This window comes from Orbicella faveolata, unplaced genomic scaffold, assembly GCF_042242905.1.
Source record: "Orbicella faveolata isolate gen_17 unplaced genomic scaffold, um_ofav_v1 contig_35, whole genome shotgun sequence".
Taxonomy (NCBI): Eukaryota; Metazoa; Cnidaria; class Anthozoa; order Scleractinia; family Merulinidae; genus Orbicella; species Orbicella faveolata.
This window is the reverse complement of record NW_028301564.1, coordinates 12,876,719-12,902,002: the sequence shown is the minus strand read 5'-3', so window position 1 is coordinate 12,902,002 and position 25,284 is coordinate 12,876,719. Positions and strand designations below refer to the sequence as shown.

The window sequence follows — 25,284 nt, the reverse complement described above, 5'->3', positions numbered from 1 at the left end:
AATTTTTGTTAAGCGAAGGCGAAAAACTCTCGGCCAGGCGTATGAGAGCGCTGGGCAACATTAGTGAAATCTGATAGGGTGAAAGCTATTTGACTTTTTCACTCATTGTACTGGGTTAGTGTAAGTGCATTCATTTCCTTTGCCTTAACTCCTCTGTCCTCTTACAGCACTGGATTCGTATCGAGCTACACCCCGATCTTCTGATTCAGCGGTTGACCATGACAGTTGATCCATCTGACAGTAGTTATATGCCATCAGTGGTGGTCATATCAGCCGGTGACAGCATTCAATCCTTGAAAGAAGTTAAAACTGTGCACATTAGTGCTACTGACTCACTGTGCACGTTGCTGGAAGATGCTCAAGAGGTGTGTGGCTGACTTTTCATGTCATATTTCATGTGACTATCCATAGGGAAAGACTTTCAAGATTGGTCCCCTTCCCCAAAACTCCCTCGCTAAAAGTCTTTCGATATTAATCACCTCTCTAAAAGTCAGCTCATGGACTTTACCTGTTTATTACGCTTCATTTGATTGGACATTCACTGATTGTAGAGTTTGTTTTTTATATAGTTTAGTTATGTCAAGATTTCTCCTTCTGGTGTAAATCTAACAAGATTTAAACGCAAGATTGCTTTAATATCTAGCCCGATCTCCCCCTCAGAACCTAACCCTTCTCACATTAAGTTTTGCAAAAGATGCTTCTATCGATTACATACCTGTAACATATTTCCTAGTGATATCTTATGTCTTCGTTTGTATGTTTTGTCTTTGTTTCTTTTGTCTTTAATCCTAAATGAACCCTTGTGTCATCTCAGGAATACCGCTTCCTGGAAATCGGCATCCGACAGTGTAAGAGTAGTGGCATCGACTGTAAGATCCACGGAATCAGTCTGACAGCTCGCGCAAAAGCAGATGAAGACGACATGGCTGCAAGCTTTTCATTCCTGGCGTTAGACGAGGAGGACGAAGCAGCCAGGCAGAGACGAGCGCTGAGAAGGAAACCGACCTCCACTGAGCCCACCCAGGAAGGGCAAGTCAAGGTGTTCGTGTGGGGTCTGAACGATAAAGATCAGCTTGGAGGGCTGAAGGGATCCAAGGTAATCAAATAATGGATTGAAACGAGACTTTCTAGTTTCATGTCTTAACGTTTGCTTGAAGGTGCGTTTGCTTTATGATTAATAGAGCAGTTCGGGTTTAATCGGTTCCTGCTGTAATGGGAAGGGGAGAGGAGGGGGGCGGGGGGGGGGGGGGTTAAGACGTAACACCTTAGAGTGCCATTCGAACCGGGGAATAAATGCGTACTAGTGAACCGACAGGGCAACTTTGCAACATGTTGTCTACAATCCGCAATGCATTAGCATCCCAACCGGGGAAGAGCAGAATAGTAATACTTGTAGTCACTTCACTTAAATTAAATTAAACCTAAGTACTAGCAACAGTGAACTGTGTAGTGCCTTCGCCGTATTTTGAAATTACTCTACGATTTTGTGGATGTAAACTTTGCCACTGTGTAAAAACAGGGAGGTCGAGTAGCCGCGAAACTTCTGTGTACCAGAATACTTGACTTGTCTTTTATTCCTAAGTTTTACGAGTAGGAAAAAAAGGCGTTGCTTACCAGAATACAGTAACGTGAAAAATAAGATATATATTTTTCTTGTTTAGATTAAAGTGCCGATGCTTTCCGATGTGGTGTCAGCTCTCAAAGTTCAGCAAGTCTGTGGCGGTTCAAAGAGTTTATTTGCTGTTACATTAGAAGGAAAGGTGTTCGCGTGCGGAGAATCAACCAACGGGCGCCTGGGCCTAGGTCCTGTGTCGGGTAACGTGCTAGTGCCCCGTTTGATTGAAAGCCTGAGTCAGTTCGTGGTGAAGAAGGTCTCGGTGCATTCTGGGGGTCGCCATGCAATGGCTATCACAATCGAGGGCAAGCTGTTCGCGTGGGGGGAGGGGGAAGATGGAAAACTTGGACATGGAAACAAAATGTAAGTCGTGATGTTGACAACGGTTTTGTGCGATATAAACACTCACCCTACCGCACCTTATCCTACGCTGTTGACAAAAGAAAAAGTAAAACAACAACAACAAAAAAAGGTTAACTTTTATGGAGTAATTTAGATAGTTGTGAACGACCAGAAATTAAAACATTTCGACAAATAGTTGATAATATTCAGATTTCAGTTGGTAAATATATATTTCTTATGTAGCACTGATGATTTAACGGAACGTGACAAATTATGAGGCAATAAGAGTGCAGACAAATGTGTGGTTTTAACATCTTGTTGTTCCTTTTTGATTGGCGGGGAAAAATGACTATGTCTAACCTTGATACCACAAGCCTTCAAATATTGCGTAAACAGAACTTCATAATATCTGATCAGTTTCTGTTATTTTTGAGGATCACTGTTTGTAATAAACAAAACTATTAGTTTCGAACATGACCTTCGTTTCGCGGTTGAACTGTGTCAGGGTGTCTGTCTAGTGTCTTGTTTGTTTGTTTGATTTGTTTTGTTTTTTGTTTTTGTTTTGTTTTTTTGTATATTTGTTTTTAAGATGTTCGGGTATTTTAAAAACCATTGTAACCATTATAGCGACACTCCCATGTTTCCTTCCATGTAGGAACTACGACCGCCCTCAACTGGTTGAAGCCCTGAAAAGCAAGTCTGTACAGGAAATCTCCTGCGGTAGTTCCCACAGTGCAGCCGTCTTGGCCACTGGCGAGCTCTTCACTTGGGGCCTGGGTGAATACGGCCGGCTGGGGCATGGAGACAACCAGACACAACTTAGACCTAAACTGGTTCGAGCCCTGTCAGGTCATCATGCGATAGACGTTGCCTGCGGCAGTCGTGATGCCCAGACTCTCGCACTCACTAACGACGGTTACGTGTGGTCGTGGGGGGATGGAGACTTTGGAAAGCTGGGGCGAGGCGGAAGTGAGGGCTGCAGTGTGCCACATGTCGTGGAGAGACTCAAGGGACAGGGCGTGTGTAAGGTGTTGTGTGGAGCCCAGTTCTCACTCGCTCTTACAAAATCGGGACAAGTGTGGACCTGGTAAGGAGTGCACATCTTTTCTTAATATTACCATGTAGACATTTCACGAAGGACGTACTTTTGTTTTTGTTTCTTGATCTTGTAGTTTATACTTCGTAGTTTTGAAGGTGAACTGGTTGTTTTATTACAACTACTAGGTCAGCAAAAATGAAAATCTCAGTGTTCTATGCTATTTTGTATTATTTTGCAGGGGTAAAGGAGATTATTTTCGCCTTGGGCATGGTAATGACTCTCACGTTCGTAAACCTCAGATAGTGGAGGGGCTGAAATCTTACAAAGTGGTGGACGTTGCTGTTGGAGCATTGCATTGCTTAGCTGTAACAGAAGAGGGCGAGGTAAGCCGGCTCAATTGGAGTCTTCTCCAGACATGCAGAAGACTTCTTGTTAAATAATATTTACAGTTACGCATTCTTTATTTGTCTTGCGTGAAAGGATGGACAAAAAGGTTAACTGCGTGGCGCGAAAATGTGAAGGATTATTTCAAATAGTGTAATCAGTCATGTCTGGAGTCTGATGCTTGAATTATTTCTATCTGGATCATATTTTTTGCCATGTTTTTTTCCACTAACGTTAAAATTTCCACTCTTGCCATCTTGCCGTGTGAAGACACAAGGGAGCACTGTCCGGTCTGTTGTGAGCGTGTCAATTATGTGAGCTATTTTTCTGATGAATATCTTGGAAAAGCCAGAACATTGTCAAGCAAGGTGCTTGATAACTCAGATACCAGATGATCATTATTATCTTCAGTTCAATCACTAAATTCTCCTTACGAAGTTTTAAGGCAAATCTATTCCAACATGTAAGAAGAGTTCGCATTTAATGCGAATCAACGAATGTGTTTCTTTATGGGAGAGGGGCGAATGCCAATCGCTAGCCACTTTTTACGCGCAGGTAAAGATTACCGCCTAAGCTTTGTGTAGTTTTCAAATTTCTTAATTTTTTCCTCTATTTCATGATTTCAGGTTTACGCTTGGGGTGACAATGACCATGGCCAACAAGGAAATGGCACTACCACTGTCAATCGCCGTCCTCAGTTAGTCCAGGGCCTTGAAGAATTCAAAATCACTCGTGTGGCTTGCGGCTCCTCACACAGCATGGCCTGGGCCGAGTCTGATTTCCCGGCGCCCACCGCGCACGAGCCCGTGATGTTCCCGGCGTCCCGAGATCCACTGGGAGCTTCAAGTCTCGGTTCAGACTCCCAAGAGCAGAGTACTTCCGCGGCAGAAACAGAAAGCAACGAGTACGGAGAGCACAGACACAGGCCATCTCTAGCAAAAATCGTGCTTTCATTGAACAGTAATTACGAAAGACAGCAAGCACTGAGCCATATCCTAACTGCTCTCCAAATCATTTACTCGCGAGACGCGGTAGTGCGGGCCCTTATGGACCCTCATTCCTTTATCCGCGGGGACTCCAAACCCACGGAGAGTGAAGACGATGAAGCTGTTGCTCTAGCTTCCGCTTCAGACGTTTCGATCGAGGACGTGGCGTTCACGGAAGTGTCTAGTGCAAGTGTTTCTCGAAAGACGATGATTGCAGGCGTGGACGAGTTCACCGACAGCCTAGGGCACGATGACTCGCGGCTACTAGTCGAGTTGTTGAAGCTTGCCGTGGCTGATCGAGCTGGGGATAACGGTAAAGAAGTGTTGTCTGAGGTTTTGAAGGCTCTGGCTCAAACCAAACCAGAGGTAAGCTGCGAAGGGGACTTAGCGAAACGACGCTGGAACACGCTTAAACCGCAAACGAACGAACGAACGAATGAACGAACGAGAATTTAATAGACGAACGAACGACAGCGGGCGGACGGACGGACGAACAAATGAATGAAGGAATACCAATAATTTTGGGTCTGAATACAATTGCAATGGAGGGTTATTGCTTTGATGCGCCATCATATTCTCACGGCCTACATTTCTTGTGCCAAGTCTAAAGAACACTGCTTTAATATTTCTAGAGTTATTCTCGATTGAGTATTTGCTGTTTTATTGGAACCACCTATGACATCATCACTTTCCTCATTTGCATAATTCAAAAACGTAAATATCTCTGAAACGAAAAAAGATATTTCAAAAAGGAAAACGCCGTTCTTCTTTACTTTGAAAAGCCTTCTAAATAAGCGGCGATAATTTTTTGCTTCATAAGCACTTTAAAGAATGTATGTTTTCGGTAAGGAGAAATTTCTCTTTTGACGTATAGGTTGCCTCCATGCTCCTTGAGCTGTGCATCACAGAGCTGGAAGACGTGGCAACCGACAACAGCAGCGTGCACAGCAGCTTCCAGCCCGTGGTACAGGAGAGCAGTCATCCATATACAGATGATACTAACACCACAGGTGTGGTCAAGATACCAGGAGCCGAGGGGCTCAAAGTCGAGTTTGACAAACAGTGTTCCACAGAGAGAAGGTAAGTATAAACTGCAAGGCAGATTGAGGTTTTCTAGTTTGTTGTAAACAAATTCTGGTGTTGAATTGCAGAAGAGTATTTTGTTCTTAGGTGAGTGATATTATTCGTTTACGTGGGCACGCGGGGCCTTTCTCTTTCCTAAGCATATTCTGAGGTTGTTTTGGCTCCTTATTGGATGGAGTTAATCTGGGTTGTCCTCTTCGCTTTTTCCCTCAGTTATATATAGTCTACGAGAAGTTAGTGTTATATTTAATTCAAAATTAGACTTCGCATCTTTGTAAATTAATAAGCCGCACGATGCTAACTGAGTGGTTGACTCTGCTAAAAGAAGTAATCATGACGTTATTTGTTCAGGCTTAAGAAAATCTAATTCAACGAAGTTGAGCGTAGATGTTTGGTGATTATTTGGTCCGTCGAGGCTACAATGTAGGTTGTGATTTTGTAGATATATTTGGAATGGGAATTAATTCGGTATTTGACGTTGAATTACTTTTCTGTCTTTGTGTGTGTCTACTATGTTTGGGTGAACGTTTATTACCATTTGCCAGGTGATATACAAGTCTAGTGATTTTCACGATGGAATTTTTATTCTAGGCATGATCCGCTGACCATCATGGACAGCACTGGTAGGGTAGTCTCTGTCCGTTCCGGCCGTGAGTGGTCAGATTGGTCCAGCGAACTGCGCATGAGCGGCGATGAGCTTCGTTGGAAGTTTGTGAGTGACAGCTCTGTTAACGGATGGGGCTGGAGATTCACTGTGTACCCAATCCATCCGGCCGCCGCGCCCTGTGACGTGCTTTCGGACAGAGCATTGCAGTCTAGACCGTCCATTGACTTGGTCCGCTGTCTTTTGGGTGAGTGTTAGAGGGATATACTCAGTGGTTCTTTGTGGTGTGTGGAAGACGAGGTGGCATAATGGTTGGCACGCTGGACTCAAGACCGTCTGGGCTGGGTTCGAACCCTGGTCGGGATCATCGTACTCATTCTTTGAGGTTTTTGAGCTGGAAGCTAATCTTCTGTTTTTAACTGTCTAGTTTTCTGTTTTGTACAGTAAAGGAGCTACGTCACGCTTGGCGCATCTTGAAAGGCGCCTTAGGCGTAGCCTAGATTTTTCAAGTTCGTCGTTTGTAATCCGTGTCAGTCTTCTCCATCCTTAACCGTCTTTGTTCCTTTATGGTATATTATTATCTTGTTAGTGTTTTTCTATCGTAGTAAATAATTATTTTCAGGTTTCCTTCAATTTAAAGGTAATTTTGTACTTGGCCAAAATAACTCAAAATACCGTGAAGGTGTTCCTTTAATTGATGGCAACACTGTACGTTTTCTATTTACAGACTTTAAACTGGAAACTCTTGGAGACGCGGCCCAGATCCCTCGTGTGGCCTCTTCATTATCTGCATGCGCACAACTGAATACTCTGTCTGCCACTCAGCGAACGTGGGCTCTTCATCGCTTGAGAAAGCTTGTGATGTCAGAAGTTGGACCAGTGATAGATGTACCGGCCCTGTTTGGTTATAATCTGATGTACGATCAGCCACTCATTAAAATGAAGCACGTCGGTAACCAACGAATGAACGCGGTATGCACTTCGCTTTTAATATGAGTATTTATTTTATGGCTAGCTCCGAAAGCGGGCAAGATAAGCCAAATTCTGTGCTGTGATTGGCTACCCGTTGGGGCAAGATGGTGCTATCTTGCCCGCTTGGGACTACTCGCTGTTTCCCACAAGAAAAATTATCTCGAAAGCTATTTACTAAGTCATTCATTGACCAAGCTTGTTTGGTCAAGATGGCTGCTGGATATTGGCCACGTTCCTCTTTTTGCGAGTTTATAAACACGCAAGAAAACGAACTTGGCCAATATCCAGCCATCTTGACCTCACGCTTGGTCAATAGCCGGTTAGTAAGTATGTGTTTGTAAAGGGCATTTATTTGTTAAGACAGGAGGAATAGTCCGGTTTCGAGTTATCCGAGTCCGCTGAACCAAAAGAGTATAGAATCATCTGTGTAGTGTTAGTCTTAGTCTGAAGTTATTCACAAAATGCCGGTATTGTGTCGTTAAACTTGAAACGTGAGGTGATGTTCTCATGTTTAAATCGGGATGCATATTCCTTTGAGAATTTGTTAAAGTTCTTTTCGTAGCCTGAATTTACCTTGCAAAATTCATCTCCATTGTTTGGTTAGATTTGAATTCCATGTTTTCTTTTTTTCTCCTTGAGTTAAAGTTATTATGAAGTTGTCTCGAGTATCATCTTTCAGTGATCCGATCTAAACGTTCTCAATTGTCTTGTCTATCTCCAGGCTGTTGCATCCTCGGCTCTTGGAAAGCTAGTTCGAGGCCTCCCCGATACTTTACAAAGACAATACGAGTACGAAGAACCGCTTGTTCGTGGAGGGAAACATCTTTTTCACAGCGACTTTTTTAAAGTGAGTACACAAGTGACTTGTCCATGCATGTTGTAGTTTGAGGGGTTCACATTGTGAGATTTTTTCGGTCATTCTCTTTCTACATGGCTGAATCCTCAAGCTCTGTTTTTCAAATTGGGGTTCGTTGTGTATTGTTTTTTTTAAGTGGCCGGTATCTCATGTCGATGTGTTGCGAGACACTGTGTGTAGTCTAGGCTCGCAATTGACCTGATCTTTGTACGATCGAATCTCTCTCTTCAAGAGAGTCAGTTCCACCATGCTCCACTGCATAAAATATTGTCTACTAAAACTACCGACAGAAACATTGCATATCAAGGTGGCCAGTACCGCGGTAACGGGCTAGTCTGTCTGATGCATTTTAGGTTCTCGTTGCTTTCGCCTGTGACCTCGCGCTGGATTTTCTACCGTGCTGCGCCGACGGGCACGAGTGGGCCTGGTTCAGACGCTTTTGTATGGCCTCACGTGTCGCGTCATCTCTGGACTCCAGGCTGCCTCTGCCACATGACTTCCTGACGGAGGTTAAGGACAAAATCTCGGAAATGGTGCAAGAAAGTCAGGAGAGTGCGATGGAATACTACGATCACGAGGTGTTTAAAAGAGAACATGACGAGCAGTTATTACAGTGGCTGAACCAGTGAGTGTAATCAAAGATTTAACGATGTTTCGTATGAAGAATTTGTCTGTTTACTTAGCGCGGTGTTTTCGCCCTTTTGATCGATTAACCCTTTGAATACCAACTACGCATATATGCGTAATTAATGGTCGTGCTCTTTGTACCACTTGTGACGTCATCAATTTAAATGTCATCAGATATTCCTGATAAGCAGATAGTAGTGCTAGGCTAGGCCTTTCCGCACAATGGTTAGGTTTAGACATCGACGACATTCCGACGTCGCAAATCGAAAAACGTTATCAGTTTTGGTGCAAAAACGGTGGTAAAATGGTCCACTACACCTATGATTGATCAAGGTCCATTTCTAGGCTTCGCCCGTAATGAACATCCAACTTTTCACGGCAGCCAGAAATAACATACAATGCAAAAGGTAGCCAGTGTAAAAGGGCCGAGAAAAACAGAAAGGAAAGGGACAACAAACAAAGTTGAGAACAATTAATGGCAAAAAAAAAGAAGTCCAAATTTTGGCTTATGCGCATGCCCGGATTGAAGTTTTGCTCAATTTTGTACCTAATCCTCGAAAAATCTCCCCTTTTAGTAAAAAAAAGCTTTTTTTAGCAAACCTTAGGCTTATTTAGCGTCCTGGCAGCTAAAAAACCGGACTTAACGGTTAAAAACGGCATTTTTTGGCAAAAGTTTGGTATTCAATGGGTTAACACTGCTCTTGTCTCGGTTTCAGGCGTCCCTCTGATTGGACGGTCACCTGGGGCGGGGGTGGTACCATATACGGCTGGGGCCACAACCATCGTGGACAGCTGGGCGGAATTGAAGGCGGGAAAGTTAAGTTTCCACAGCCTTGCGAGGCGCTTAGTGCTATCAGACCCGTGCAGATTGTTGGAGGCGAACAAACCCTGTTTGCTGTGACAGCTGAGGGAAAGGTCTGTTTGTTTGTTTTACTGCTTTATTGCTTGCTTTTGATTCAGACGTTATTGTTGGCTTCTTACAGCCTTTGCTTCAAAAGGCCGGAAAAAATTACGCTGAACTTCAGCGCTGTTAACACGCGCACACTTGCGTTGTTAACCTCCCTGGTTGTCCACTGTTTTGTCCAGGTGTACGCCACCGGTTATGGTCATGGCGGACGTTTAGGACTGGGTGGAACAGAAACAGTGACATCAGTACGACTGATAGAATCTCTACAGCACGTGGTAATTAAGAAGGTCGCTGTGCATTCTGGGGGTAAACACGCCATGGCGCTTTCTATGGACGGTGATGTGTACTCCTGGGGCGAAGGGGAGGACGGGAAACTGGGGCATGGAAGTCGGGGGTGAGTATTATGCCTTAAAAGAAAATGTTGTGTGTTGAGAATCGGATACAATTTATTTTAGCCTGTATGTTTTAGACTCGGTGTATTTCATGGGGTTGAAATTGTATTACGTTTCTCAATAACGCTCTTATACCATAGATTCTAAGAAAAAATATATCACAGTAAATCTTTGCATTGGTATGGGAAAAAAAACGGAAAGGGTATAGCTTACTTTTGTCAGGCAAGGCAACCCGCCAGTTAACACAGGTTTCATATATTTTGTCAACAGTTTTTTAGTGTTTCTTGTTGTTGTTCTTGTTTTCACAATCTTTTTATATTCCTCTTAACTTAGCAGCATTTTCTCAGAGCACTGCCCTTACTGCCGTTCGCTTCAAACAGAAAAGAAAGAAAAACTCGTAGAACAGAGAGTGTGGCTATTTTTCCTTGACCATGCATTGAAATATGGCCTTGAGTAAACCAGTAGTTTGCTCTCTGAAGTGTTATTGGAAGTATTTACATAAAATACCCACACGCCTGATGTTGTTCATTTGCAGCTTGTGTGATCGTCCACGCGTCATAGAAGCCCTGCGCGGCAAATCGATCGTCGACATCGCGTGCGGCGGTTCCCACAGCGCTTGTATCACGAATAGCGGAGAGCTGTACACCTGGGGAAAGGGAAGGTACGGACGACTCGGTCATGGTGACAGCGAAGACCAAGTATTGCCAAAGCTGGTGGAAGCGTTACGCGGACAACGTGTCATAGACGTAGCCTGCGGTAGCGGGGACGCTCAGACCCTGTGCCTGACTGATAACGACTGTGTATGGTCCTGGGGTGATGGGGATTACGGCAAGCTCGGCCGCGGAGGAAGTGACGGCTGTAAGATCCCTATGAAGGTGGAAGCGCTGATTAGAGCTGGGGTGTGTAAGGTCGAGTGCGGGTCACAGTTCTCTGTGGCGCTGACCAAGTCTGGTGCTGTGTACACCTGGTAAGTATAGGGTAGGCTCGATCTTGCCTGCCGAAGTTGTTGTGGCGAACTGGTACACTGATTTAGAAACGAAACGTCAGGTTTAAAACTCTATGAAGTTCAACGCGTAGCGACCACTAGGCAATTTCATTAAGGCGGTTTATAACCACATTCTTGTTGTAAAGAGACAGAGATTGTAGGACAAGCAGTAACAAGAAACTTGATCCTGATGTTAAGGCTTAAATTCTTTCATCTCTTCAGGGGTAAAGGTGATTACTATCGCCTCGGTCACGGCTCAGACGATCACGTGAGACGCCCCAAGAGAGTGGCAGCCCTGCAAAACAAGAAAGTGGTTGCTATAGCAACAGGTTCGCTGCACTGTGTGGCATGCACAGACACAGGCGAGGTGTACACGTGGGGCGACAATGACGAGGGACAGCTGGGAGACGGATCAACTAATGCCATCCAGAGACCACGGCTAGTCACGGCTCTACAGGTAATCTACTCAACTCTTTTACGTGCACCGCAGCCTGAACTCACTGGCATCTCCTGGTTGCGTTCTCGTTTTTATCCTTGCAAAAAGGCTCGATTTCGGCCGTTCTCTCGTTCAAGACGCGGGCTCCTTTTCCGAACAGCGGCTGGTAATCGAGGCAGTCTTGCAACAAGGATGTGGTAGAACCAGAGCGCATTAGAACTCTATGCTGACGACGTGCCATTGCCCAGATTTAGTTGATGCATGTGTCCCAGCGACTTGCTCTTACTGCAATGTAAACAACCCAACGATTTAGCGATATAACTCGGATTTAGGAATTAAACAAAGCAAATTTACAAAAGTCAAGTATTTTTTGTACCCAATGCAATGAAGATGGAATGTAAGGGCATTAAAATAACAGCCAGCCGCGCGGAGCTTTGACGGCACTCAATAAAAATAGGACAACTTTTGTTTGGGTTCTGCATAACGTTCTTTAGCCAGTGGTTTCTTTAGAGTAGCTTCTAAGTAACAGTTTTTTGTTGTTGTTTTTTTTTTTCGTGCCATGACATTACAAAAACTTTCGTATGTTGAAGGGTGTTCTAGGATAGGAGACGAGGGCTATGACTGTAAACTATTTGATTTGCCTCTACGATTTTCCTCAAAAGCGCTTATTTTAAAATGATGCTGATGCCGCCTATGTACTGCTTTCCAGGGTAAACAGACAAACCGCGTGGCGTGTGGATCAGCTCACACTATCGCCTGGTCCACTACAAAACCCGCCAATGCCGGTCGCCTCCCCAGGGAGGTCCCCATGGAATTCAACCACCTGCAGCTTATCGCCCTGGGGTCATTAAGAAATCGCCTTATGCTACTCCATCACTTCTCAGAGCTTGTGTGTTCCTCGATCGCCCTGTTTGATCTGCAGCCCCGTATAAAGGATCACCTGGGACAAGGACCTTTAGTAGCGCTGGATGCTTTGAGAGGTGTGCTGATCCCTTCGGGGAAGGTAAGCAATGACCATCTCTCTTGTCCTCTTAGCATAAACAAACTATCAGCTATACAAAACATGCAGTGTCGGTTGGTCAAAAATAAACGCACGAACAGACAGTGAGAGGATCGCATGGATTGAGGCCCTTAGGGTCATATGTACTGTGCAACAAGCAAAGACCAATGTGCCTTCCTCGTTATACGTCTCCGCAAGAAAAAAAAAGACAAAAGATATTTGAAAACAAGTAACCAATAAAGCGTTTTCCATTCATGTGAGAAATTTGGAATTAAAGGTAGCAAAACATAGAATTAACCTTTTGTCTCTTACGTAGAGGGTGGAATCATAATCAAGGGTTCTTTGGGTCTCAGAAAATATGTAACTTGTCAATTTTTATCACTTTTCTAGGAGGCAGCTTTCCGTAAAGTTGTTCAGACAACTATGGTTCGTGATAGACAACATGGTCCTGTGATAGAACTGAACCGTATACAGGTGAGCAGGGAGTTAAGTTAAAAAATTCAAACCAGAACTTTCACCGTTACAGTCGTAATTAAGAGGATTTGTTTTAGAATTGGAGCAATACCTTCAGTTATTAAATTATGTTGCTGGCGTTTTGAAATTCTTTTCAGATCAAGAAGTTCCGGTCTAAGGGCGGTTTGACCGGTCCTGACGGCTCTAAGTCAGTGTTCGGCCAAGCTTGTTCCAAAATGAGCAACTTTGGTCCAGACAGCCTGTTCCTGCCTCACCGTGTGTGGAAAGTCAAGTTCATCGGAGAGAGCGTGGACGATTGTGGAGGAGGCTACTCGGAATCCATCGCGGAGATGTGCGACGAGCTTCAAAATGGCTCCCTCCCCCTGTTGATTGTAACGCCTAACGGAAGGGACGAGTCTGGGGCCAACCGGGACTGCTTCATTCTCAATCCGGACGCAACCTCTCCCGTTCATCTCAGCATGTTCAAGTTCTTGGGCGTGTTAATTGGGATTGCCATCCGGACAGGTAGCCCCCTGAGCTTGAATCTCGCTGAGCCTGTGTGGCAGCAGATGGCAGGTAAGACGAACATGGTCAATTGTCCTTGCACCCCTCTCCCCCCTTCACTAAGGTATGAGACCAATCTGGTGTAATTATTGGAAGGAGCTATTTCTCTTCCCTGTCCTCTTCTGAATTGATTTCAGTAACGCCCGTTTGGCAGTTATAGCCATTTGAATTTTATTGAATATGGGTTGGACGAGCTTGAGGTTTCGAGTTCAGGTAGGGCAAGACATGGGTACGAGCAGATACAAAATTTAGGGTTTTATCTTTGTTTCAGCATATTTCCTATTGTACGCACAAGAAGGGAAGACCCTATTTATGTTCTTGTTGTGAAAAGAGCGTCCTGTTGAGCGAGTTGCCTTCGGAGGAAAAGTTAGGTTTACGAGGGAGTGAACCATATACTTTACTCGCCCAAATTCAGCTGAAGGTCAAATAACTTTTTTGACACCTCTTCGTGTACCTTCGCAATAGTATTGTTGATATGCTGATGCTCTTCTCGTCAGGGATGTCTTTGCGAAAGACCGATTTGGCTGAAATCGACAAGGATTACGTGCCCGGTCTGATGTGCATCCGGGACATGGAGCGTGAAGCATTTGAAGCCATGGAAATGCCGTTCAGCACTCCAAGCGCCAGCGGTCAGGAGGTACAGCTGCATAACAAGATCAAGAGAATCACACTGGACAATAGAGAGGAATATGTGCGATTAGCACTTCATTACCGCTTGCACGAGTTTGATCTTCAGGTATTCTGATTCCCTTGATAACTGCTCTCGGTCAATAAGGGCTCGCAAGCACAAGGCAAATCTTTGTATAATTTGCGAAAAAAAAAAACTGTTATCAGTTCCGTGAGACAAGTGCGCACAGTGATTGTTTTGCTTCCAAATTTTGTCAAGCCTAACCTTACCAAACTTAAAAGGCGCCGGCGTCCTGCTTCGGAGCGGGACAAAATCTTGTCAGGTGTTAAAACTGTCAGATTTTTTTAGCACATACATTAAAATGTACGTGCCATGGTCCAGTAAATTTAATCTCGCTTTGATCTTCCTTTTATCTTTGATCTCGCCATGTGATTGACACTTTGTGGTCAACAAATATTTTACCGTTTTTGAGTGCGCCCAGATTACCAAATTGAAAACTGGACGGAGCCAATTTTTGTCGAGGTTATTGGTAGAGCCAAACAAATTTTGTCAGGTTAGTGCCTACAGATCCTAAGTGTAAAATTTCGCCCTGTTCTTCTAGTTATAATAAGAGCAATGCTTTTTGTGATGACAACATCTCAGCTGTTTGTACTTTTGCTCGTGTTTATGATGAGTGACAAAACGTTTCCTCTTGCTCGGCAGGTATCTGCAGTTCGAGAAGGCATGGCACGAGTAGTCCCAGTTCCCTTGCTGTCATTATTTACCGGCCCTGAACTGGAGACGATGGTATGCGGCAGTCCCGACATTCCTCTGGACCTGTTGAAGTCCGTGGTGACGTACAAGGGAGTGGACGCTAATGCGCCATTGGTTCGTTGGTTCTGGGAGACACTGGAGAGTTTCTCTAACGCTGAGCGATCTCTGTTCCTTCGGTTCGTATGGGGGCGAACTCGCCTGCCTCGAACTATCGTGGATTTCCGTGGCAGGGATTTCGTATTTCAGGTAAACTGTACAATGCCTGACAGATGTCCTGTGCAGGTTGTCATTTCTTAGACTTTACCAACACTACTACAGGCCGTTGTCAATGTTAAACTAGTGAATGCGTGCTGGAGTTTCAAAACACTGGTTGAGCGTGGCAGTGCTTTCTTTGAAACAGGTGTAGTTACTTCATACTGGCGAATACAACAGGAGGCAGCGTCGACGAGTTTTAAGGGCGCCGGACTTGAAATCCGGAGGTCGCGAGTTTAATTCCCGCTCTGACTTAGCTGGAGTTTTTTCTCGGTAGACCCTAATTCAACTCCTTGGTCATGCTCAGTTGTAAATAGCCAACCGATCTACTTCCCGCCAGTTGGAAGTTTTAAGCCTATTTTGTGAAAAGCAGTTCGTGGCAAGTCTGACGCGGTGTTTCCTCTCGGCCAAGAGACTCTTCAGAGACCTTTCAGAATTCAACAGCAAACTCGTTGATATGTTTAGTTGATATATTTGTTTCTTTCAGTTTAAGTGGCATGCCTGTGAACTTGTAGGTGTGGCGAAGCGCATTGACTACTCTAAACAACAACATTTGAACATTTTTTTAACAACTTCGCATATATTATCCATATCTTATAGACAAATAATCTCAACTATAACTGCGAAAAGTTTCGCCTTCCACGTCACTGGCTCTCATTGTGCTTTCTGTAAAAATTGACCCAACAATATAGCAAAATGAGTGGGTTGTTTAAACTCAGAATTCTGCATGTTTTTTGTTTCAGGTGCTTGACAAATACTCTCCCCCAGACCACTACCTGCCGGAATCCTACACCTGTTTCTTTCTTCTGAAGATGCCGCGATACTCGTGTCAGCGGGTGCTCTGCGAGAAGCTGAAGTACGCTATTCACTTTTGCAAGTCGATTGATTCGGACGATTACGCCAGAATTGACCTTACTGGCGAACAGGCCGAGGAATACGATACTGATGTCGAGGCATTTTAGTTTTGAGCCGTTTAAGGAAATTCCCAAAATGCAATGAGACGATCGCTAACGACACGTCATATGACAATGTGCCGTAACCACGACAGCCGCCATGTTGGTTTTCAAATTTCAATGAAGAGTAACGATTTTTTTTTTCCTTTGAAGTAATCATGGTGTTAAAAGTCTAGTATGTCTGTTGTTTTTTTTTCTTTCTTTTTTTTTTTTTTTTTTTTTTTGCCTTTAAATACAATTTGACATTTTATTGGGAAGCAATTTTGCAAGCAAAAATGCATCTCGGCTCGTGAAAAACGCAAGTAAAGCATCGATATATTTTGTTAAAACTCGCCTTTAGATCAGCGTATCAGTAAGGAAGCTGGTTAAAAATTCTTAAAATTAACTTGCTAATATAGTTGCTCGCTCGTTCGCTCAGAAAACGAACAAGAACAAACAACAAACAATGCAATATGAAAACCATCCAGTCGCGCTACCTACAGTATGACGACCTGTTGTGGCTGGATCATGTGATCAGCATTAACCAACCGCGTGCCATACAAGCTGGAGATTCCAGACAACTCCACCTGCTTCCTCAGGTGCACTTGCGGAAGAAAGTTCTCGCCAATAGGAGGAACTAAACTCTCTTGAAGGATTTGTTGTTTTGTATCTGTTGAAGATGCGATATCTTTGTAAGTAATTTCACGTTCTCGTGTGGTAGTCGACTAAAAGTCTTCAATGTAAATTATAATGATAGGCAAGAATTTTGAGAAGAAAAGAAAACGGAGAATCGAAATGTTTTTAGCTCGAGAATATTATAATGCGCACTAAGTTATTTGAATCTTTGAATTATTTTTTGAAAATGGTATTTGCCACACAGGCAGTAGTTTAATTTATTTCTCTAAATTTTTTTAATTGTTTTCTTCCTTGTAAATTAGTGCAATAAATATGAGTGACAGGAGTTACATTACGTTAAAAAAAAGTATTGGTAATTTAACTTCGCAGTTTGTCTCCCTAATCCCAGAATCGTGAATTCATTTGTAGCTCGTGTCACAGAATCGTCTCATATATCCAGCTTAAAATATTTCAACAATAGTTTTAAGTATAGCAATAATAGACAGATAAACAAAGGCGTTATTTTCCCGGTGATTAAAAAAGATAGATTAAATTAATCCTGCTAAACCAGGTCCAGAAGTATTATAACATCGCAGATATATGAAATTGGGCGAAACACAACCCAAGTTTTCAATGGATCTAATGAAGTAAAGGCTACAAAGGCCGGCCTTTTCTCTCTTTTATTCATACCTAGTATAAACTTAAACTACCTGAAAAGCCTATTCGAGGCACTGCAAAATTATAAAGCTGGAGCCAGCTGCACTCCTTTAAGTAACTTCAACTTAATTAAGTAAACTCGTCTACTCTTTTGACAACCAAGTGCGAAAACTGGCATATAGCCCCATGCATATAGCTCCCTTTTCAGCCAGGGTTCTTGCACTTAGTAGCTTTCACTGTAGAGTTTTCCCTGGCATGTAAAAATATAATCCCACTGATAATTTCGTTGATACTGTTGTATTCAAGGAACATTCTAACAGAGTGTACAGATCAAAAATTGAATCGAACCATTGTCACGGCTCGATTTTGGGGTTTGTTGTCGTTTTCGTTTAAAAATCGAACTCTCAAGAAGATGTACCATTGCCAAACAAAATCGAACTCGGCGTCGAACTCAGTTCTTTGGTTCAGAACTTTCCTTGAATTCGACTTCGTTCAATGGCTTAATCTAAACCATTGAGGTTACATTTCACGTAAAGATTATAAAAGTTCGATTTTGTCATGTGCAAGTCGCTACCATTTTACACACACTATGCGACGGACAAGCATTTATTTCCAACGTCGGTCGAAAAATGAGCGCAAAAAAAATTAAGTCTTTTCATAGTATAATTGACTTGGATTGAATGTGCTCTTTTATCCATGCGTACAAAGCTGCTGTAATTTAAAAAAAAGAAATGACAACAACACAAAGCGATGTTTGCTTTTCACAGGTAAAATGGCAAATTAGCTGTTCAACATTTGGATCGGCTTTGTTTTTCTACCGTTCAATGAATAAAATTATCAAATTCTGTAATAACCACAGGGAAACTTAAACGTCGTTAATTTACCAGTTAGATCGGTTATGCAATTAAAGGATCATTTCCCAAGGAGACAGCAGGTTTAGAACCTTTTTCTCATCTGCCATAAAAAAATTTTCGATTATTATTTTCAGCAAATGTCGCTTTCAGCAAAAAGGCTTATTCTAAAAAGCTTTGGAGCTCAATTTCCTCGCAATCTGCACAGTCGCTTTGGAAAAGCTGTAATTAACTGTGCGACATTGCAGAACTGTTTGTTTACTCGAAGGATTTAATAACAAAACTTTCACAAGCTGTTTTCTCGTTTGATGTCACTTAGTTTATTTAGTTTCGGGGTTTGGACAGCGTTCGGTCTGAGTGGTGGTGATTAAAAGCGACAACGACAGGCGATTTCTTTTCTGTTTTCACCGCCGAAGCCTTTCTGGGAAATGGAACAGAATTGACAACGTAACATGCTTGATTGACGCGGATGAAAAATATGGCAGTCTTAGAGGACGTTAATCCTTTCTAAATTTGCAATTGCTTTGCATGAAGAAAGCTCGGAAACTACTGAATGCAAATAGGGCGCTAAGAACAAACGTTTTCAGGGAAGATTATTAAAAGCCGCGACGGCGTCGAATACTGATAAAACTTTGAAGAGGCAAAACCGTGAAACAGCACAATTCGTCACTGAGGAAACCATTCAAGTGCATGACTGACGTGCGACACTTCGAAAGACCAACACAGCTTCAAACTGCAAACACGCCAGGCTCAGTTTGACTTGTTTCGCCGAGAAAAATTATTTCACCAGACATGGAAGCTAGTGGAAGTAAACCAAAAACCAAGATCTACAAGCCCGGAATATCCAAGAACTTTACAGCTAATAGCCACCAAGAAACTTCACGGAATCGTATTTTGGCCAGGAGGGATTCAACGCCTGAACTTGGAGTAAACAGTTTATCATTTCGACCTGAAAACAGAACTTCGTCGACTGAAGTTCCATCCTACAACCTGTGGAAATCACGTCTCGACCGCAGGAATTCTTTACCCAATTGCATGTCCTTTGGACAAAGAAAAAATTCAACCTCCTCCAGGGTTTTCGTCCCTTCTGTGTTCACGCGTGAAACGAAAGGACTTCGGAAATATACCACTTCTCTAGGAAGCGCAATCAACGAGATCGATGACCAAAGGATTGAGGAAAAAGCTGGGAATGATGGTGATGTAAAGGATGTAGTAACAAACAGGATTGCAGTTTTGTCAAAAGAAAAAACTTGGCAACAGATTTTTAGCCGGGAAAGCTCAGCCATAAGCCGAGGAGCAAGGTCGTATTGCGCCGACTCTGTTTCCACCGTAAGGTGTACCAGCACGGAACCTCCGTCAGCAAGGCGAGGCGAAAGACAGCAGGCTTACTATGCAAAAAACGACAGAATAAAACGCTGGCTTAGTGAAGTGGAATAAATAAATTCTGTACTGGAAAATTTAAATTTTCTTCTGGAAATCATTAACCAATACCCGCGGATTAACTCGCGCTGGCTCGTGAATGATTGTGTTATAAAAATCAGCTACTCGTAATTTCGACATGAAAATTAAGTACTATACTGAGGTTCGTGTACACTACGCCGGAGAAATTTGAAAACGCACAATTATTTCTACGGTTAGGCCAACCGTGCGTCCACACTAATCCGTCACGAAAACGGAGCCTTTCGGAAACGCTCTTGAAACCGGAAGAACGTGAAAAGGCACTCCAGGCTGTTCGTTTTCGAATGGACAGAAACACATTTTGAAAACAGAGCCTTATGAAAACGATTACCTTACGATAATTAGGTGATTTCCCTGCCCAAGTGTTTTTGAATCACAAATCCAAAATGGCCGGTGATTGATGCGCTTTTAAATTCCTTTTCGGCGAAGTGTGGACGGAAAACATTTGATGCGCTTTCAGACTAAAAGCTCTGTTTTCAAATCCGTCCGGCGTAGTGTGGTCTGGGCCTGAAAGGGACACCAAACCTGAATCGCAATGTGTGTAGTATAGAGGTTTTGCACTTAAACTTGCCTTTTATCAATATAATTACCTTAAGCTATCTTTCGCCCGATCTATTTGAAAAAAAGCGCAAGAAAATAAATCATGAAAATTTGTCAAATCTTTCAAACGTGTCCCCAAAAACAATTCATTAGTAAGTGAGATCACGTTTTCAATCCATGGATTACCGTGTTTGGTCATGGATTCATTCCTGAGCTAAACTGACGACAACAACAATGGAAAAAGTTCAACGATCACGTAAACTTTTGCATTACGAAAAAAAATCCTAGAAAATTTTGCTTTTTGAATGCAATTAAAAAACTGTGTTTTAGCCGTTGTTTTCAGGACAGATTTTTGGACAGACTGTACTGAAGTTACATTTGAATTTAACTTCGCCACCAGGGAACAAGACAAACATTTGGAGTACATCTCATTCTGTCAGTGCAAGGCTTTATAAAGGGTATTTTTGCGTCTATTAAGATTCCAATCTACAGCATTTCTTAACTTCAGCCATAAATGTAAATTTGAATGTTACTGGCAGTTGAAAAGAATAAGAAAAGCGGATATCGATCGCTATCGATCGATATCGATTTATGCAAAGCATATTTTATGTGAGGTTATCTTATCTATTTAAAATCTGAAACGTAATGTTAAAGGACTTATGGCATGAGATCAGCTCGTCTTCGAGTGTCAAAATATCAAGTAAAGATACCGTAAACTGAACAAAATAGATCTTTAGATGTTCGACCTCTGTCTAACACCCTTACCTATACCTTAAATGCATATCTTCCACCGACAGCTCTTTCCATCCGTGCCAATTGCACGTTTCAACAATTGAAATCATCAATTACACCAACTAAAATGTTGAGCGTCAAATTTGCGTTCCAGAGACATTGAAGTTTTCTCTCACAGGGAGTCCATTGTAGCAGCACTTTAAGTTTTAGCCCATGGTTTCCTGTGTGTTTAATAGCCCGTTTCAAACTTAAAATGTTTTCAAACTTTCATACACACTGAGCCATCACAGTGGTAGACAATTCAGTTCAAATAAATTGATGTTTTCCATAGCCGGCGGCAAGCACAATAAAAGGGCCAAGTTGTCCGTGACGAAATTAATTCGTGTTCCTCGTTGTAAACTTTGGCAGCAATAGATCAAAACAGTTCAATGTAACGAGCACGAATATTTCACCGTGTCAGCGAGAATGTCGAGCTTCAACGAGTGTAAAGAACAAACTAACGAGGCGAAAAGCTCTACTAAGGGAGAGTCAACCCGCGCTCGGAGGCATTCAACTTGTGGTCATGTTCCCAGACACGCCATAAATCCTGCTATCTCAAAAGACGCATCGCCCAATGATGCGCCGAGAAGCACTCAGGACGTGACAAGCGCTGCTAACGCAGGATTTGTCGGATTACCTCGTCGAAGGAAAACCTCACTGCCTTCTTCTGTGGCGTTAAAACGTGACCAATTTCTTGAAGGCGGACGAGTGGAGGTGGCAAAACGAGAGGTGAACTTAGAGGCACGCATGCCTGTATTCACCAAGGAGCCTGGTGCAGCAAAGAAGGGCACCACTACAGCGTTGACGAAAACCGAGGTCAATGGATGGATGTTCGAAAACAACGGAGGTAAAATGAGTGTGAATCAGGGACCCCGGCAGAGACGAATAAGTTTGCCCGTTTTGAGGGTAGACAAAACAGATTCCCCGGCTCTTCCGAGCTGTAATTCTGGATCAAGCGGTGAACTGAATAACAATTTTTTAACCCCTATTTCACGTGTTCGTAGTGGTTCTCTCGCAAATAAGAAGGTCGAAAATCGCCAATGGACACAAGGCTTTTAATGTTTAAAGTGGGACTAGTTAAACTGTACAACTAAACATGATAGAGGAAGACATGCAATAGAATGCTTATACCTTGATACCATGCAGAAAACGGAATGCACTTGACAATTCGTGAAAGCACAGATTTAAGTTAATTCTTTTTTTTCTCTAAGGGCTGTTAACTCGCCACTTTAGTTTCACTAATGCAAAATAATATTATTAAGCAATGATTAAATAAGACACTGAGTAAGTTTCAAATTAAGCGAAATTTTAGTCATGAGCTGTTATAAAGAAAATGCCTTCATCAGTCTTATAAGAGCGCAATTAAAATCAATACCATAAAATTCTATACAATATAAGGCCCGCTAATTATAAGAGAACTCTAAAAACTTCCAGAGTCTGGCATTATTTATTTCAATGAACTCTCCACTTGAATGCTGATTTTCCCTTTCGCCAAAAATAACTTCATCAGAATGCAAAGTTCAGTCATGCTAATTACGAGCGATATTGAATTTGTATTTTGTATTGCTCAATATTAGCAATCAAAATCTTTACATCAAAACATCACATACGAGTAAAAATAATCTTAAACGCTTCAATGGAAAATACTTACCTATTACAGAGCAAATCAAGTTCAGATAGATAAGGAGAATTAAACACGGGCAACAATTGCCGTGAAGAACGTTTGAAATTCACACTGTATTTTCGTCGGTAACGGAGTTAAGTAGCTGATGATAAACCAGGGGGAGAACGGTTTGTTGCGCTTGCAAGTTGAGGCTATGTACGCGTGATTTGACAAATAGTGCCATTATTTACAAATACAAAATAATAGCAAGCGACTTTCTGTAAAGCATGGATTAAGCACTTAAATGCAAGGTTCCTTACATTTATAAGTTTACTTTTGAAACAAAGACTCACTAGGAGCAATTAATTATACATTGAAACCAAGAGATTGTGATCTCTTGCTGAAACTAAGATATGTAAATCTGTTTCTTTTGAAAAACAAATCTTGATGTATAAAAAATCTTATCTTTATAGAGGGTCTATTATACTCTGACAGTTTGACGGTTTAAGCTACTTTTGAGTGCCGGTTTGCGGGTACATTCACACTTAGCTGGCGTTCTACAGTTGTGAAATTATCGCGCGGTTGCGGGAATTCATAAATTTAGCTCGCGGTTCTCGGTTTCTGCGTTTTTGTTTTTGTTTTTGTTTTTGTTTTTGTTTTTGTTTTTGTTCTTGTTTCTGTTTCTGTTTCTGTTTCTGTTTCTGTTTCTGTTTCTGTTTCTGTTTTTGTTTTTGTTTTTGTTTTTGTTTTTGTTTTTGTTTTTGTTTTTGTTTTTGTTTTTGTTTTTGTTTTTGTTTTTGTTTCGTTTTTTTGTGGCGGTCATTCAGACGTCTCGAGAGCAAACTTTGAGTCTGTGAACAGCCCATCAGACGTCAAAACGTTTTGTTCGCTGGTTACTAAATGGAGTTAGAAACAATTTGTGATCATGTGGTTGCAGTGAGGAGAGATACGATTATTGAGTTGACATACATGGTGAAGAATTTGTTGCGTACTTATAAAGGATTGGTTATGATGACAATCGTCCCACTAGTAGGGTGGTGTCGGTTTTTAGGAGAAAACGGAAGCTGCTTCTTTTTTCGGCGAAGGAACGAAATGTGACGGTTTGCGGCCGGAATGTACGACTCCTTTTAATAGAGTCTGCATACGAGCCAAGTGGCCAATCAGTCCGGAGCTTATCCCGATTTCTGTGGCATGAAGCGGCTAGGAGTATTTCTACTTCCCCCCTGGATGAGAGGCTAATCCATCGCTGGGTTAACCCTAGCATTAAATTCGCCAGTACACGCATTTACACACCTGTATGGATGGACAGAGGCACTGTGAATGTCTTGCCCAAGTCCCTACAATAGACCCTCTTTATAAAATCACCAAGCATATCCAAGGGCCTTCAATGTCTCGCTTTTAACACCTCAGAATTGATCATCTGATGATTCCAGAATAACAGTTATTGCCACATAGGCTAATAATAACCTAAATTCATGCCAAGGTCAAACGTCGAACTTCACGTGAGTCGAGCCAAATGCAAAAGAGCAAAAGTGAAGTTCGATTGATCATGGTCGTATTTAATTACTCAGAAGTATTTTTGTGGTGTTTGCGGTTTAAAAGCTTGTCAGCCGTTGATTAAACGTTCCAGTCTAGTAAACTATGTTGTTTTATATATAGCTGGACGTTTTCGCTGTCAGCGGGCGCTTCATCGGTTGGTTTCCATTAGCGACGAAGTCGCCGTGGGGGTCGTAATAGGAGGCGCAAAGTGATACGATCTATTGAAAATCAAACTGACGGAGTCGGAAGCAGAGTAACGGTTCTGCTTATGCTGGAGTCCGTCGCTTATAATCTAGATCTAGTGAAAACTACGTTGTGGGAGTCAGAAGCAGTAGCCGAAGAAATAAACCAATCACAATGCTCGATTCCAGGCATTGTAATTGGTAGGGTCCTCCTCTTCTGCTTCCGACTCCGACAATCCAAGTTTCACTGGATTTGCTGAATCATAAGCGACAGAGTCGTACACGGAATTTGATACTGCTGACTCTAATACTGCCGACTCCGATTCCGTGAAGCTTATGACTCTGCATGCTTACTACTCCGATTTTTTTATTTTCACGAAGTCATAAGTTCTCTCACGACTCCGAATTCGTCTACGAGTCCGTCGCTAGTTAGAACCAGCGTTATCAAGAAAAATTTTTTCCTGCCAATTCATGACGTCAGAGGGTAATGACCGACAGGCTGTCGTTGTACGTGGATCAACCAAAAGTCTTTGTTAGGTAACATGACTTTTATGTTATAAATTACTACGATACTGGTCCTTCCGTCTCAGGGAAGATTGAGATCCTAGAGAAACAAAATTAATTAACCTTTTTCCATGAGGAACCCAGGGAACGAAATGTTTCAATGCTTGAGATGAGTAGTAAAACTTAATAACAACAGAAGGAAAAATAAATGAATAGAATAACTACTCGTGAACTGTCTTGAAAACCTAGTTAATTATTTTATTGTACTTATTTTTTGATTGTTTTTTTTGTTTTGTTTTGTTTTGTTTTGTTTTTCTTTTGGTCCACTTCAGATATGAAGTTGTGTTTGCGGAGAGCTTATTTTCGCCTGTTTCCATTGTTAAGACTCTGGGCAGTTCGAAGAATGAATGGCCTTTCAATTATGGCCTCTCAATGACGGCCACTTGCGGCTTCGGTCACGTAAATAACGACAGAATTCAGCAATCAAACTTCAGCATTTGAAAATTAATCAACAAAGTCTTTCTTGGAGCTATAAGTTTTGTAATGATGAGTAATCTAATTTTCAGGAAAACGGCGTACCAATCATCACTCATGAGGTAGAACACCTCATAATGTAAATTTAATCGTACCATAAATTTTACCACCATTGGAATTCGTCCCTTGTTTACCATTATTTCCTCCAGCTGTTTTCAAAGCAGACAAAGTCTGATTCGGCAGTGTCATAATAATGAACCTTCTTTTGTTTGGTGCATTT

General features: G+C 42.3%; 2 protein-coding genes and 1 pseudogene across 4 annotated transcripts in view; all 3 read left to right on the top strand.

Moving 5' to 3' along the window:
* The window catches only part of LOC110051443 (E3 ubiquitin-protein ligase HERC2-like), a 50,470-nt gene extending 33,864 nt beyond the window's left edge, over positions 1–16,606 (top strand). For 2 of the 3 annotated variants that reach the window (XM_089274352.1, XM_089274351.1), the window contains exons 37-57: positions 168–365; positions 815–1,096; positions 1,662–1,978; positions 2,613–3,044; positions 3,235–3,379; positions 4,007–4,732; positions 5,241–5,446; positions 6,041–6,300; positions 6,781–7,025; positions 7,747–7,872; positions 8,235–8,506; positions 9,225–9,423; positions 9,595–9,809; positions 10,343–10,774; positions 11,015–11,249; positions 11,938–12,231; positions 12,619–12,702; positions 12,840–13,257; positions 13,743–13,981; positions 14,576–14,872; positions 15,622–16,606. In XM_089274352.1, coding sequence (XP_089130478.1) covers positions 168–365; positions 815–1,096; positions 1,662–1,978; positions 2,613–3,044; positions 3,235–3,379; positions 4,007–4,732; positions 5,241–5,446; positions 6,041–6,300; positions 6,781–7,025; positions 7,747–7,872; positions 8,235–8,506; positions 9,225–9,423; positions 9,595–9,809; positions 10,343–10,774; positions 11,015–11,249; positions 11,938–12,231; positions 12,619–12,702; positions 12,840–13,257; positions 13,743–13,981; positions 14,576–14,872; positions 15,622–15,840 — 5,841 coding nt within the window. In that variant the 3' untranslated portion in view covers positions 15,841–16,606. Of the gene's footprint in view, positions 1–167; positions 366–814; positions 1,097–1,661; positions 1,979–2,612; positions 3,045–3,234; positions 3,380–4,006; positions 4,733–5,240; positions 5,447–6,040; positions 6,301–6,780; positions 7,026–7,746; positions 7,873–8,234; positions 8,507–9,224; positions 9,810–10,342; positions 10,775–11,014; positions 11,250–11,937; positions 12,232–12,618; positions 12,703–12,839; positions 13,258–13,742; positions 13,982–14,575; positions 14,873–15,621 lie in introns of all 3 variants that reach the window. The other variant, XM_089274350.1, reaches the window with a different exon arrangement.
* Positions 1–25,284, top strand: part of LOC110054725 (uncharacterized) — a 534,050-nt pseudogene that overhangs the window by 165,113 nt on the left and 343,653 nt on the right.
* On the top strand, positions 21,057–22,777 carry LOC110051546 (uncharacterized). Its single transcript, XM_020757586.2, has one exon. The coding sequence runs from the start codon at positions 21,129–21,131 to the stop codon at positions 21,759–21,761; it is 633 nt and encodes a 210-aa protein (XP_020613245.1). The 5' UTR covers positions 21,057–21,128; the 3' UTR covers positions 21,762–22,777.